This window comes from Rhipicephalus microplus, chromosome 3 (genome assembly GCF_043290135.1).
Source record: "Rhipicephalus microplus isolate Deutch F79 chromosome 3, USDA_Rmic, whole genome shotgun sequence".
Classification (NCBI taxonomy): domain Eukaryota; kingdom Metazoa; phylum Arthropoda; class Arachnida; order Ixodida; family Ixodidae; genus Rhipicephalus; species Rhipicephalus microplus.
Window position 1 is genome coordinate 179,631,406 of NC_134702.1, and position 16,323 is coordinate 179,647,728.

At 48.8% G+C, this 16,323-nt stretch overlaps 2 protein-coding genes across 2 annotated transcripts in view; both read right to left on the reverse strand.

Moving 5' to 3' along the window:
* The window catches only part of LOC142804064 (uncharacterized), a 112,401-nt gene extending 100,074 nt beyond the window's left edge, over positions 1-12,327 (reverse strand). The window contains exon 1 of the mRNA XM_075890593.1: positions 11,524-12,327. Within this exon, the coding sequence (XP_075746708.1) occupies positions 11,524-11,530 (7 nt within the window). The 5' untranslated portion in view covers positions 11,531-12,327. The remainder of the gene's footprint in view (positions 1-11,523) is intronic.
* LOC119185244 (uncharacterized) overlaps positions 1-16,323 on the reverse strand; it is a 548,537-nt gene that overhangs the window by 378,109 nt on the left and 154,105 nt on the right. The window lies entirely within an intron of this gene.

Consider the following 16,323-nt stretch of genomic DNA (forward strand, 5'->3'; position numbering starts at 1 on the left):
GTTGCACAGCAGGGCAGTGCGCGTTGAAAAGTATGAGAGAAAAGAGGGCTTTTCAAAGAAACCTGATCAACGGAGACCCGATCCGCACCGGAATTTCAAGAAGGACCCGTCTCTTACGAAGGACAGTGTAGGGGAAGGGCAAACAGAAGCGGAGAAATCGAGTGAGGTTTCTACCACACAGGCATTTGAATCGGAAAACAAACGAAAGCCGCTAACCTGCTACAACTGCAAAAAGGAAGGGCACATAGCGAGAAACTGTCAGGAAAAGTTTGCCTTCGCAACGATCCGAGAATCAGAAAAAAACATGCGGTTGTTGGAGCCGTATTTCCAAGAAATTAGGGTGAATGAAAAAACGTGCCGAGCACTTAGAGACTCAGCGGCAACCATGGACGTTGTCCATCCTTCACTTGTGTCTCCGGATGACTTTACAGGAGAATGCGCGTGGATCAGGCAAGTCACCGAGGAGCACAGTGTTCGCTTACCAATCGCCACGGTTGTCATTGAAGGCCCGTTCGGTGAGCTTCGCACCGAAGCGGCTGTGTCTGCCGCGCTGAATGATCGTTTTCCTTATCTTTTCTCCAACAGCTCGGAGCAGCTTCTCAAAGAGCAGGGCAAATCGTTCTTCCCCAACTTAGCGTGCATGGCCCTCACGCGATCGCAAGCGCGGAAGCTTGACCTTGTTCAATGCGGTGAACTCTCAAGTGACCTTGTCGGCGGGTCGACGGAACCCCAGAAGGGAAATTTTCCGCATGAGTCATGTGAGCAGTCACGCGAGCGGCCTGTCGCGGGAGCGGCCGCCACGGTATGCGTTGGGGAAGACGACATGGCGCCATTGAATCAGAGCGAGAGGGTTGCAACGCTCTCGCCTGTAGCGGAAAGTTGGAGCGAGCTGCCGAGAGTTGATCGAGAGACGCTCATTCGAGAGCAGCGTGAGGACCTCTCGATTGAAGCGCTAGTGGAAAGCCACAAAAACGCGGCACAAGTGCTGTCGAAGGAGCACTACGAGGAATCGGTGAAGAAGCGTGCTTTTGAAGTTGATAATCAGGTAATGCTGCTGCAGCCGTCCAAAAGGAACAAGCTTGAGGTTGATTGGGAAGGGCCCGCCAAAGTATTATCGAAGCCTTGCGATACACATTATGAAGTGAAATTAGGAAGGCGGCCGAACAAAATTTACAACTTGATGAAACCCTACGTTCAACTTCAGGCGGTCGTAAATCTGCAGTTGAATGCTCCAGAGCAAGAGGGAGCAGAAATGTGGAGTTCTAGTGATGTAATCGAAAGGGGATCGAAAGTAATCTGGGAGCAGATAAACCTAGAGCCTAGGTTAAGTGAAGCCCGGAAGGAGGACAGGATTGTTTCCGAGTTTAAAGACGTGTTTTCGGACCGCCCCGGAAACACGAGGGTGATCGAACACGATATCGAGCTAAGCGGTGAGGAGTCAATCCGTAGCAAGCCGTATCGTTGTTCCCCTGTGCAACGTCGAAAGTGTGAGCCGCTCTTGGTGCCGCATAGGTATCGTCGCCTAAAAGTGGCCGGTTACTGAGATGGAGCATGTTGCTCCACAGCGCAACTTTGACGTTCGCTAAAAAAAAGGAAAGCTAAACGCTAATGCAGGTGCATTGAGCAGTGCGTTCTAGCTAGTACCTTCTCAACCTTTCGGTTTCTCACTGGCGATTCGGGGCAAAATTTTGACCTCATCACGACCTGGGCTGAGCGCTCTCGTTTAGAGTGATCTCAAGGGGCCAACTTTATGTGGTATTCTAATTCGTTGCGTTCTTGTAAGTGTGAAAAATTCAAGTTCTTACTTTAAGAGTCTTGTGTCCCACATGTGCCTCTTGATATAGAGGGAACAAAATTCCGATAGACACGTAGATAGGTATATGTTGTACTATACTTTGTCTGGTGTTCTGTCGGGTGACCGAGGGCACTTGCTTGTGTCGTGTGTTGTTTGTTGTCGAACCGTTCTTAGCAAGTTGCAGAACCATCGTCAAGTGCTGAAACCGAAGATGGTCAGAAGAGACGAGCGAAGTTGGCCAGCAAGTTGTGGCGACAAGCCAGTGGAGCGGGGATCCGTCGTCAAAAATGGGATGTGTTTCCGGAACAGTCTGGAGCTGTATTCTCCCCATGGCCCTGGAGGCGAACCTGGAGGGACCTGGCGAACCAGCGCACCTGACATCCGAGCCCCGTGGAAGCAGCTCGTCTTTCCGGTGCATTGTCTGGCGGCGGGGGTGCTGTTATGCCAGCGAGTCCTCGTCAAACGTCCGTGCCTCTGAAAAAGGCAATCTGGGTCAAGGCCAGCCCGCAGTCCGCCTGACACGAACAACTCAACGGCGTAAACACGCGCGGCGCCTCTCTGGCCCACGTGCAGTGAGTCAGCAGCGCACGTGACAGCGAGCCGGCGTCTTCGTGTCTGGGGGTCTGACGTGGCCCAGCGGCGACCCCATTGGAGGAATCTGCCCTGACGACCAGCGGCGCTTCTGATTGGACATTTTGGTTGGACCCGGTGCAAATAAAAGAAGCCCTGCGGCGCGTCGCGATCGACGGTCCTATGTGAGAGGAGTCCCCGTGTCGGAGAGCCGACATGTGTGTGAGTCGGCGGTCCTAGGTGAAAGCTGACATGTGTGTCAGAGCGGACCCGTTTGAGAGCAGACTTATGTGTTAGAGAGGAGAGCTCGGCTCTTCGAGTCTCTGTCGGCCCCAGTGCCGAATTTGTAACGCCTCTGTATATATGCTGTACATAAACCTTGTTTAACTCACCGTCGTCTCGTCCGCTCGTCTTATCAGCTCTGCGCAGAAGCAGTCGCGAGCTGAGAAACATACGCTACCAAACGGCTGGTGACCTTCCCGGCGGAGTAGGAAGCAGTGACGCCTTCGGGACCGTGTTGGCGTCGCCGTCTTTCGCAACAGTGGAGGTCAGCGGTGGGATGTCGGAGCGCCCTTCGTAACGTCGTCGGAGGTGCGCTTCGCAACAGCCTACAGGCCTTTCCTCAAAGTTTTTTTCAAAATACCAGGGACCCTACCGCATTGTCTCGCAGACTTCATCTGTTACCTACATCGTCGAACCCGTTACGCCATCCACAGACCAGCGCTTTCGGGGTTCTGAAACCGTTCACGTACAGCGGTTGAAACCTTATTACAATCCGCTCGTACTCTGTTCACCGTGAGTCGCCAGGATGGCTCCTTTTCCGACGGGGGACGAAGTGTAGCGAAGAGGAATGTCCACTACTGCAGCGACATCGGACACGTTGGCGCCAGGCATGAGCGAAGACTGCCTGGTTGCTGCTGCGACGCTGCCCGTACATTCGGTCAGCTCTTGCTGCTTCAGCACCGACGCTGATAGCGCTTTTGACCTTGCATTTACATTATATAAGGAATAAAGGCTAATATATCATAAATTCCAAGAACTAATCATACTGCACAGTTGTAAATACTTGTAGAAAAAAACGACGATTCACCGAGGTGATGCGTATTTATGTTTGTGACACCACGGCGTGAAATATCACTAAATCATGCAGAACCCACAATCACGAGAACATTTCAACGAAATACCACGGAAATACAAGGGCAGCACATTTGAATCTGCGCATTTGAATAAAAATTGTGGTTTCGAGTAGGCATTTGCTTTTTTGCATTCACAAAGATTCTTATTCTGACACACCGTTTCATAATGCTCAACTTAATTACACATTGAAATAAAATGTCTGTAGTTACTTCCATGAGCGAACTGAAAGACTGGCACATATGCTTCTCCATCATTCCTCAATCGGCTTTGGGAGTTTACTTACGAATGACTGCACACATACGAGCAGCTCACCTAAATATGACTTTATTTCTTGTGGATGTACAATTTTCGGATGAGGCTGCCTCTCTGAACATGCAATGTATACTGCGCCTTTCCCTGTTTTTAACTCCTATTTCGTCGGCTCAATGCAGTATTCACCAGATTCAAGCATAGAACTTTAAATGAAAGTTTGTTGTAACCTGTTACTTTCGGCTGTGAACAGGAGTAATTCAGTTGCACCGAACATAAGTGAAGGCGCAATGCAGACTGCATAAAGCACTATGTAACTAAACAGTTATAAAGACAGGATTTCCTTATAATGTCCCGTAATAAGAACGCACCCATGCATGGTTTCAGAAGGGTGAACATCTGAAGACGCGACAGTTCCAGTTAAAATACATGTACCAATCAGGTAATTTACCATTTCTTGTTGTCATCATTGTTTTTACAGAAAAAAACAAAAACTGCACACTTTTGCAGTTGATCGATTCTGCCTACAGCACATGGCGCCGACATGCGGCTTGCAAAAGCTAACCTACCCACACAGGCACAGTCGTCTTTTTTTCCTTCATGCTCTCACAATATGTTCGGAAGAAATTTGGCAAATGCAATGAGCAAGCTTCCTTTAGCTGAAAAGTGTCGCAGTCTGCGCTTTCATGAACAAAGCTGTATGAATGGATGGATAAGGCTGTACCCATTTATATATCTATCTATATATCTCTATCTATATATATTATATATCTGTCTAAATTTCTACGTGTACCGCATATATAAATTGTGCTACAATTTGAAAATTCACAATTTAATGCATATAGGTATATATTCTTGGAGTGTCTGTATGATATGTTTGTTTTCATGAAGAGTTTTCATGTATGATGTCTACCTATAATGCTTTATTTGCAGTGACAATTATGTACATGCATGTTTTGATTTTTCTGGTTGCTCTATTGTTTGTATACTTGCATCGCATGCAAACATGCACACGCATGCCGAATGCGCATGGGAGTGTGAGCCTCTGTCAGGCAATACAGCCTTTAGCTCTTACTCCTCTTTCTGTATCAGAAACAAATAAAATAAACTTGAAACTTCATTAGGGTGGTGACACCCGTCACAGAGCTGCGATACAAAATACTAGCACTATGTAGAGAAGCATTAAATTTCACTCATGCCTTGGTTATGGCCACCAATCAGGTAGCCACCCCCCTAGTTACTTCTACCCACTAGAAGGGGTACTGACAGACAAACTCTGACCTTGTGCTTTTTTGCTGCGATGTGTTGCTGGGCATCTGTTAGTCATCACACAACACATCATTTCCTGCAATACATGATAAATAATTATTTAAATACTCCTTATAACGAAACAATTTCAGTTAGAAAGATCCAAAAACGACAAGCCCCTCCAAGTACAAATATCACCACCAAGCGTGTACAACACTCGACCATGTCGGCACACAGAACTGTGACACACTTCCGCACGGCCTACATCAAAAGTACTTTCGAACAGGAAACAGAACAGCAGTGTCGCTAAACACAAAACTTTCAACACGTACGCCGTGACCACGGACTTGCAAGCAGCCGCTGAGATGCATAAATAGGTAGAAGGAATGCCCACCCACCAAAATGGCAGCTATGACATCATCATAACGTGCTTTATTAACTGGAGCATGGTGACGTGAGGAAAGTAAGGGAGTCACAATATGACTTTTGATGGCCTCATTACTTTCAAAACTAGCACTTTTAAATTTATGTAAAATGACTTGCAACCTATAATGACTGTTGATATTTGATAGATGATCTACGCATGTACATGTTAATCGATCGTGCAGGCTATCTCGGCCACGAAATTTTGTGTCAGTATCCCTTTAAAGTCTATTTTGCTTTCACTGTCTTTAAACCCCAATGCTTTTACAAATTCTGTACCCTTATCTTGCATTATACAGCAAAGTCCTTTACAGAGCAGTAACCAATGTTCAGCTGTCTCCTCCTTCTCTACCCATGAATACATAATGTATCTATGTCTTTGTATTTGGCTCAGTACATTTTTGTTCACAACACCTCTTCCTGGTTTTAAACAGCAGAGAACTATGCTATAAACTGTTGTAGATCTCTTCCTTGGCAATTTCTGGCTTGAAAGTTCGGTAGATCTCCATCGATAATTTTTCAAGCATGCCCACTTACCACGTGCCTCTCTCCATTTTTTACAGCTGCTTTGTACCCAATGTTTCCTTATAGCTCGGCCTCCTGCCGTCGCCCAAATATTTGCTTGGTAATTTTCAGGTTCACTTCTGGCCTTTTGTATTGACATTTTTTATGTACAAGAACATGAAAACTTTCTTAGCCCAACACTTCTCCATCGTTTCGTTCAGTTGCTCCACAAATTCAATCTGGCTGCTAGCTTCTCTGCCCTCAAATGACCATTTCATGTCAGAGTGATTTGGTGTATTACCATGTGCTCCTAAAGCAGGCCAACCTACGCCACATCAATTTCTAATCTTGCTTGAACCTCTGATCTCATGCACAAGACTGCTTTGTCAGTATGGCTTGAAATACAAGCACAAAATAGTAGACATGGACAGGAAACACACTGACAAGGGCTTACTTTCAACTGAAAGTTTAACCTTCGCAGAGGCAAAGATGCTTTTCTGGCGCAATATGTCAGAAGATGGGGCTGTGAAGATCAGTTTCAGAGCACAATTGTGGTTAAGAAACACAAAGATGAGCGCACAAGATTTATCATTCAAGCTGCAAACTTAGCACGTGATGACTTGACTTGCGGGAGCAAACGGCCAATAGCTCTGTCTTTTAAGAAGCTTGCGTTCTTTGACAGTGACAGATTGCCATTGGCATTAAGGAATCACGGTAAGGCAAAAGTGGGCATTGATAAGGTGGGGCTGATATACACAAATATTTCATCGGTTTTGTAATATTCGGTTTGCAATGTGGTCCAATTATATGTGCTTACGAAATGTTTCCTCTGTAAGTATATATTTCACAGCTTTCCAATTAAACTTTCAGTAGGTAGTAAGCGCTTGTCCGTGTATTTCCTTTCCCGGTATAGATATCACGCTCGTATTTCAAACCATCATGAGTCACCAACTCGACCAATCAACCATATTGACATGCATAGTCAAATGTGGGACCAAGAACCACGACACCTTTCCAAATCCTTCTCACAATATCGTTCCTATCGTAGTTCCTTAGAGCCCTATTTTTCATTACACTGCTACATTCCTGTTACCTTTAGCCGTTACAGAACTTTCGTGCTCCCTTAAAGGGGTGCTCTAACACTATTCAACACCCCCCCCCTGTTGACGTACAGACAAACTGATGTAGCGAAAACGGCAGTGATAACGGCATGCAGTCTGAAGTTATCCGACTTTGAAAATTTAAAATACAAGAAATAGTGCTGACTACAAAACTGCGCGAAAAATCGACAAGAAACAGAGAAGGCACACACACAAGCGCAGACTAGCAACTGACAGTTTATTGAAAGAAACACTTATATACCTAAAGAAAAAACTTTCGCGCAGTTTTGTAGTGATGATTTACCAACTCGCCCAGCGTTCAGTACTCTTAAATAGTGCTGACCTGCGAAATTAAAATACAAGAAATAATGCTGCAGCTGCGGTCATAGCGAAAGCCATGCTGTGCGGCAGGAAAAAACTTTGCCCGCTCGAGAAAGTCAAGGAGTTTGCTATTCAGCACATGTTTAAACGTACGGCATATGATCAACCTGATGGAGATTGGGCGATAGTTCTTGGGTTTGCCAGAGGGCTTGGATTTCCCTTTTTGAACAGGGGTAACCAAGGCACGTTTCTAAGAAGCAGGCACAGTCCCATGATCAACTAGGAGTTGGAACACAGTGCACAGGGATACAAGCGCTTGGGGCACAAGCAGTCGAAAGAAGGTGGGTGCCGCGCCATTGGAACCAGGGCTTGGAAATGGATTGATTTTAGAGATGATGGAGGACAGTGTTTCTGGTGAAAAAGTAGCTGACAGGAGGAGTGAATAGTCACGCGAGTCGTTGGGAAGCTGAGTGGGGTGCATTCCTTGATCACGTGGAGAGAACTTGTCAAGTAATTTGGTGTCATCGGCGGGAGCTCTAACATAGATGGAAAAAAATTGTTCAGCTAAGAAAGAAGAGACTTCCGAAGGGAAGTCGACAAGCTTTCCCCAGATGGTGTAGCTGGGGCATTGACATGATGACCAAAGAATATTTACGTATGACTTGAACAACTTGGGGTGCTCTGTAGCTTCCTCAGCCAGCCTGGTGGTGTGGTGTTGACGCTCTGTGGATCGCTGCCTTGAGCGCTTGTGGGCCTTCGCCAGTTGGAAAGTGACGGGGCATTTAGGTTCGGGGGCCTTCCAAAACAGCAATCGTCTTTGTCTCGCTGCCTTCATGATTTCTGGGGTGATCCACGGGCAGTGCCTTCACTTGAACGTTCGGGTGCCTGATGGTATACACACGCGTTGAATTGCCGATGCCATGTCGCACCACAGTGCATAGTTGCCAAGGCAGTCATTGCCACATGAGTTCATGCACCAGTGTGCAAGGTGCACTAACTTAGTATGGTCAGTCTGGTGAAATTTTCACTGCTGAAGAGTGTGGTGCCCAATTAGGAGTAACACTGCAGCATAGCACACTTCAATGGCCCGATGATCGCTGCTAGACAGACCCTAACTTGTTGTGCAGGAGGTTACTCGGGTTGGGTGGGCCACGAACACAAGGTCTAAGAAGAGGAGGTACCATCTCGTGAAGAGTATGTGGGTTCGAGGCATGCCTGGACGAGGCTGGCTGATGTCATGACCTCTAGGAATAGGTTGTTGGTGCGGTCGTGTGAAATCCAGTCAATATGAGCACTAAAGTCACCGAGTACCAGAACGTTGGGATACTGTTTGCTCATGGCGAGTAAGAGGAATAAATCAAGGTGCTTATACGCTTCATCCTTTAGTGAAGGCGGGCAGTAGGTGCAATATATCAGCACGCTGCTGTCTGGTAAGAAAAGCTTGACGAAAAGAGACTCGAGATCATCATGTTCCAAGTCTAGCCGGCGGTTCACTTTTGCAGGAGTTGGCAAAGCCGTCAAGACAACGCCACCCAGGTCACACTAATCTTTCCGGAACACTGTGTACTCGCTAGTGTCAAAAAGTTCGCAGTCAGTCACACTCGCGTCAAGCTAGGTTTCTGTGAGCACACATGACAGTATTTGATGGGATTGCAGACAGATGCGCATGTAAATCTACTATTTTGTTGCAGACACTTCGACAGTTAATGTACCAAAACGTTAGCGTCTTCACGCCGGGACAGAATGTAGGTGCGGCGGGCGCTGAGTGGCTCGAACGTGAGGCCGTCGGGGATGGCGGGCGACTAGGTGTTGAGATGGAAGGCGACGATGAGATATAAAAAATGTCGTCAGGGAAGTGCGGCAAGGTACACCAGAAACACACCCAGGAGAGGTTGCAGCCCCCAAGGTGTCGGTATTCTTGAAGCGACATGTACAAGCACTGACAGATTAGTGACCTGCATTTTGATCTTACTCCATGATTGCTTTTCACCTAATTTATCTAATCATATGGCGGCAGCCATCCGGCGTCACTTCCACACGGAAAGTTCAGGCGGGTGCCACTTCGTGCTTATCAGGTTGGCAGCGATGTAGCGACTTTATTGCATGATTAGAATACTACATCGATTGATATCAGTGCTTAGACCTATGCTAAAATTATCTTCAGCTATCGGTCTACGCAAACCACAAATAAAAAATAGGTGCTTCGATAGTGTTGGAGGGCCCCTTTAAATACTGAGCCCCGTATACGTTTGTGTTTGTCTACTACTTCCTGCATGGCCTCGTGTATCTTATGCTCACTGCCTTTGTTAACATTAAAAATCATGACTGTCGATTTTTCGGCAGTCATGACTCGGATTGCTCCGCCTGTGTCGCAAAACCCTTTTATGTACGGCGGCGCGGTCATAACACTGGTAGCCTTTGTCGCCACTACACTATACTTAATGCACCTCATTTGAAGGGAAAACCTGACAAAAGTGGCTACGGACGACACGCACCTCGACTGCTGACCAGCAGGAAATCAATAAAGCACGGCAAAAAGCAGTGCGCGAGTTTCACACCGAGTTTGCGAATGCCTCTACCAAGATCCTACATGTGGCGAGGAAACGCTGTCTGCCAACTTCAAACCTTGGCGTCATCGACTCTTCGGTGAACGGATCAGTGGGAACTCTGCGAACGGCAATCGCTGTGCGGCCGTGTTACGCAATATCTAGGTTACACAGTAGTGCAGCTGCATTTAACTCACAGTTTAGAACTACACCAGTCGTATTCCCAGGCCAGTGGCATGTTATGAGCTTTGCGGCCGCGCCGTGAGGCATCACAACCATTAATACGACGACAGTGCACTGCTGGCATAAGTAAACTGAACCGAACGAAGCCTTTTTTTCTGACGATTTTGTTTGTAAGACTTGAGCATAATAGTCATAAAAAATGTTTTTCATTTAATTTTAGGCATTCACAAGCATGCGTAGTTCGAAAGAGTTGAAATTTAGAAAGTGACGCACTTTAGGTGGCAGTGTGGACCAGAAAACAGAGTAGCACTGCTCGTGAAAGGCACGCAGATATGGTGATACCAATTACAGAAAGTTTACCGATTACTGTCAACGAGGTGTCGCGAAACCTTGAGCTAAATAAGGGCAGAGACGTAGCCGGCATACCTTTATTTACACCAGCTAAGGCTTCATGTGCGATGGTATATCAGCGAGCGCTGGACAGCTTCTGTGCTTCAGGCATCTGCGTTGGTGCTATGCGTAGTATGTACCTTGTTTGCTCATGAACGCTGATGCATGCATATTGTTTACTGCTGTATGTGCTAAAATATTACTTATGTGGTCATTATTTTATGTAAACATCGATTGATTGACTCGCAATAAAACTATTTATTGCTGCAGCTTGTGTTATCAGCGCTGTCATTTCGCTTGGCCTGTATGCGGCATCACAACTTACTAAAATAAGAATGCAAGAATGCAAGTACTGTATTGTAATGAGAGAAATTGAGAAGGAGGGCTGCTGCAGCGAGCGGGGGCAGCTTTTACTTAGAAGCAGACGACGAGGGTGTCGTCTGCTATGCGGAATTTGAGCCGCCATATCAAAACGCCCTTGTGCTTTCGGAGACTATTTCATTTTATGCACAGATATAAATTATAAAAAAAATTATTTAAGTTGTTATTTGTCTAACAAGAAGATAATAGAGAGTGAAATATAATAATTTTTAGTTAAAAATAAAATCGTAACATTGCAACCTTTTTACGATTACCGACAGAATCCAGACAGCGCCATCACAGAACACCTAGCGCCATCATCATGTCCAATTTTTGTCCCCATTGGCTCCATGGGTATGTCCCTTCCTTGATATTCCTTTTAATTTCTATTTAAGTGGGGGCATATTAAGCTCCAACATATGATACCTGCCGAGTTTATGTCATCTAAAATTCTGGCAACGGAGCCTGCCAGTCATTCCGTTTGTGAACGAAGATCGATGGCACAACACTATATATGCGCAAGCTGCTGATTTTACCAGAATTCACATTACACAGACAAACCCTGATGGTAAACACTGCTACCACAATGCTTCGAGGAGTAAACTCGTAGGCTCACGAAGCCCCGAAATTACTTCCTTTCACAGCAGCAATCACCGAGTAGCTTTTTTTTTTCTCGAAGCTGTGAAACACTACTTACATCGCATCAGGCGTCGGTGCTCGTACAGCCGTGCACAGGGCAGAATGCACGCATTGCGATGCTACGAGACGGAGTTCTCCGTCCGGCAGCTCTTCTTTGAAGCGCCAACCAAAATCCAAGGCTGGGGACGTTGACTATTAAAGATGCAAAAGACACCTGACGCAGAAAATATGAACACGGTGGAAGTGCCAGCGTGCGGGACGCTTCTTTTCTACTGTGGGTCAGCGTAAAGAAATTGAACTCGTTTGGGTCTTGGGGGGGCTGCCATCTTGGCTTAAAAACAAACAAAAAAGCAAAAATACCATAGATCCGTGCTATAGATAGATGGATAGGGCAAAGAAAGGTAGGAGAGGCTCTGACGTCACTTGTTGTGAAGTCGCGATGAAGTCGGCCATATTGACTGGGCAAATTCTCCTCTCTTGTTTACATCCAAATGTAAAGGCACACGGAGGAAGGAAAGGAAGACACGACTCTCTCTCCGGCTCGGAACTGCTGCTGAAAAACATTTATTTACAGATGTTATTTACAGGGAGGGTGGGAACGGTCCTTAAGGGGCCGCCCCGTACAAACACTAGGTGGGCTCCCTCTTACGGGAGCCCATTGGCGTTGGCCGCGGCCCGGGCACGCTCGACCAGGGCCCGTTGGGCCGTCAGGTCAGAGCAGCCGAGCAGGGCTGCCTCCCAGTCCTCCCGTGAAGGGTTGGGTAGTGGGGTAAGGTTTGGGGTTTTTTGGCATGCCCACACCATGTGGAAAATGTCAGAGGAATTTTCCTCACAATGCGGGCACTTCCCCGTGCAAGCGGGGTCAAAGTGTTTTCTGATTGCCGGGCACAATAGAGTTTTAGTATAAAGGCGAAGGAGGATTCGCTCCTCCGCCTTCGTGAGGCCCCTACAGGGTTTAGGATAGACGTTATGGCCGGATTGATAAAATTGTGTGATCTCCTTAAAGGTGTAGGCAGGATTGGGTTCGAGTTCCGGATCGGTAGGGGACGAGGATGGTGCCCGGAGAGTGAGCGCGCGGGCAGCGGCATCGGCCGTCTCATTACCATCGAGGCCCGTGTGAGCCGGAGCCCATATGATCGTTCGGTGCGCGGGGGCACCTAGGTAGCTGCTGTTCTGCAATATTTTATAAGCACGGTACGGAATGTATCCCTGTTCAATATTGCGACAGGCACCCCTTGAGTCGGTGATGATGACCCTCGAGTCCTGATCCGGCGGCTAGTGCGATGGCGATCTCCTCCGCGTGCGTAATGTTATGTGCACGGAATGTGAGTCCGTTTACAACGGTGTTTTCGTGGACGACCGCAGCCGTATACCAACCACCGTGGTGCGGGCCGGAGGCGTCCACGTAGAATACCCCGAATTTGTGGCCGTAGTGTCGAACCGAGGCTTCCGCCCGCGCGAGGCGTCGGCCAGTGTAGTCGTCTCGGGTCATGTTAGCCGGAAGAGGGCGCACGTGCAAGGAGTATCGCCAAACTTCTGGAATCCGTACGCGCTCTTCCGTGTGTATTGAGTGATTGATGTGTAGCCGGGCAAGGAGGCGGCGACCCGACGGTGTTTTAGAGAGTTTTATTGGTTTGTCAAGTGCGCCTCTCTCAGCTCCTTGAAGGTGTTCACCATTCCCAAGCCCAAAAGGCGCTGGTTAGAGGTGCTGACAGGAAGGTCGAGGGCGCGCTTGTAGATTTTGCGGAGAATGACTTCGAGTGCATTCTCGTCGGATTTGCGTAGGTGGAGGTGTGGAGCCGAGTACAGGACTCGGCTGGTTACGAATGCATGCGCCAGCCGCAAGGCATCTTTGCATCGTAACCCCCCGCGCTTGTTGGAAACCCGGCGGACCATCCGGCCCACCTGGTCCCCCACTACGCAATTTGGCCAATGTTGTGTCTGCTCTGCGATTTTTGTGTATAAAAAGCCCCAGTACTCTAATCTCATCGCGTTCGGGTATTGGTCCGCTGTGAAGGGAGAGGTCGATCTTTGCGGTGCACTTTGGTGAGGGGCGTATGTGCACGAATTCCGATTTGGACGGGGAGCACTGAAGGCCGCCGCGACGGGCATAGTCATCCACGATGTCCGCCGCTTGCTGCAGGCTTGCCTCCATGTCTCCTGCCGAGCCGTGTGACGCCCATATGGTGATGTCGTCGGCGTACAGCGCATGCTGTATGCCTTCGACTTTCGCCAGCTGAGCGGGGAGTCTCATCATTGCCACATTGAATAGGAGGGGCGAGAGGACCGCTCCCTGCGGAGTCCCTCTCGTGCCTAATCGGTAAGGGCCGTGTTCAATGTCCTGAATCCGAATGTATGATTGTCGGTCAGTGAGGAATTGTTTAATATAGTTGAAAGTGTTTTGGCCGCAATCTACCTGTGAGAGATGTGTTAGAATAATTTCGTGGGTCACGTTATCAAAGGCCCCCTTCAGATCCAAAGCGAGCACAACTTTGTCATTCAGGGGATACTCGACTGGATAGAGGATCTCATGGTCGAGCTGAAGCAAGACATCTTGCGCGGACCGGTGTGGGCGGAACCCGAACATGGTGTCTGCAAATGCATTTTTGCTCTCCAGGAACACGGACAACCTGTCGCGCACCATCGTCTCCATTAATTTTCCCACACAAGAAGTAAGGGAGGTGGGGCGGAGGTTGTCCGTGTTAATGGCTTTGCCCGCTTTGGGTATGAAGGTGACCAGGGCGGTCTTCCACTCAATTGGTAGGCTTGTTTTCCCGATCCAAATGGAATTGATGTAGGCAAGGAGCATGGTGTAGGCCGAGTCAGGAAGATTGGCAAGTAATTTCACGGTAATTTTATCCCTTCCCGGCGCCGTTCCTCGCCTCATTTTTGCTAGGGCTGCCTTCAGGTCGTGTAACTGGAACAGTTGATCCAGCTCCGCGTTCTCGGTACCTGCATACGAGTACGCCGGCCCTTGGGAGTCCTGCTGAGTGCATAGATATTGGTCTCGGAGTTTACATGCCAATTTGGCTGTGTCTCCGTCGAAGCTGTGAAATGCTCGTTGCAGATGCTTTTGTGTCTCTGTTCGAGTTTGGGTCGGATCAATCAAGGCGCGGAAGAGGCGCCAGGTACTCCGGCTGGACATTTGTCGAGCGGCCGTGTTGCAACGGTCCACCCAGTTAGAGTCAGCGAGCTGGGCCGCGTACTCTGCTGCTCGCTGGGTGAGCTCAGCGATGCGAATTTTGAGCTTTCGGTTGTGTTTTTGCCGGCGCCATCGGCGGACGAGGCTGCGCCGGGCCTCCCAGAGGTGAAGGAGATGGTTATCCACCGCCGGAGTCGCCTCGGAGAGTTTAATTTGTGTTTCTGTGGAGCGTAATGAGGAAACCAGTTGCTGGAACCAAGCATGGTATCCTTGCTCCTCAATGGGTGTCGAATTGGCGTATATTTGCCGAAACTTCGTGTAATCGGGTAAATTTGCCTCTCCGTAGGGTCTTGCCAAAGGGTAGGTGCGAATGGTGGTGTTGAGTATGCAGTGGTCGCTGCCGAGGGTCTCTTCAGTGTTGACCCAATCCGCATACTGAATGTTTTTTGTGAGGGTAAGGTCCGGACATGTGTCCCGGGTCACGGAGTTACCCACGCGAGTTGGGTAGGCAGGGTCGGTGTGAAGAGTTAGGCCCAGCGTGGACATAAGTTCCGCCAATTTACGTCCACGTTTCTCTTCACGTGCATACCCCCAGAGTGTGCTGGGGGCATTGAAATCACCCGCAATCACCAGAGGGTCCCTGCCCGCAGCCTTTAAAGCGCGGCTAAAAAGGTCTGCGAATGTAATGTTGCTTAGTTTCGGTGAGCAATAAATGTTTAGCACGTGCAGTGGCGGGTCTTGTTTACGCAGCGGAAGGAGTGTCACCATCACGTACGAGAAAGCTGGCTTAAGGTCGAGATCAACTAGGCTGGCCGTATAATTTTTGTGCACGCAGATGCAAGATAAAGGGTCCTGCTGAAACGTAGTATAGTTTGTGAGTGTGGCAGCACTCCCTGGCTCCTGGAGGGCTACCACAGCAGGAAGGTTTTGAAATGCTGCGAGGAAAAACCGGAGGTTGGCGCGCTTAGTGTGAGCCTTAAAGCCCCGACAACTCCACTGGGTGATTTGGATGGGAGTGGCCGTATTGGATCGTGGGGACTTCCGAATTCTAAGGGTGCCCGCCATGGTCAGTGGAGTTAACGAGCGATTGCGGTGGCGGTGCTCCCGAGCCAGCACTCGCGGGGAGGGGGGTGTCCTCAATTCCGGAGGCGGAGCAGCTGTCATCATCCTCAAATTCGATCTGTCGTCGAAGCGTTTTAGGGTACCGGCCAGACACGTCCTTAATTGGGCCGGCTCGTTTGGTGAAACGCGCAACTTGTTGGGCTATCAGGGTAGGGATGGTTTCTGTCATTTTAGCAATGGCGGCATTTACAGCCGCTGAGATTTGGGTTTCGAGGACAGTTATACGGCTGTCCATACGGACCTCAAGGGTGTTCACACGAGCCTCGAGTGCGGCAACCGCGTCTGCCGCCCCCGCCCCGGTCTCACTCTCCATTACCTCTACTGCCGGGGGAGGAAGAGGGGAGACTAGTTGGGTCTGTTTGGCCTCGGCTCCCGCTAGTCTTTTCTGTAACGCTTCGATTTGTGCCTGAAGTTTGGCAATAATATTTTGGTCGGCGTTACGCGATGAAGAGGGGATGATAGGGAGGGATGAGGAGGCAGCTCTACCCGTACCACCCACCTGCTTTCCGTTTTTCACGGCGTTGGCCCATGGCCCGGCTTCGCCGCATGGTTGCGCCGTCGGCTGCTTTTCGGTTCCTCCAGTAGGGGAAGCGG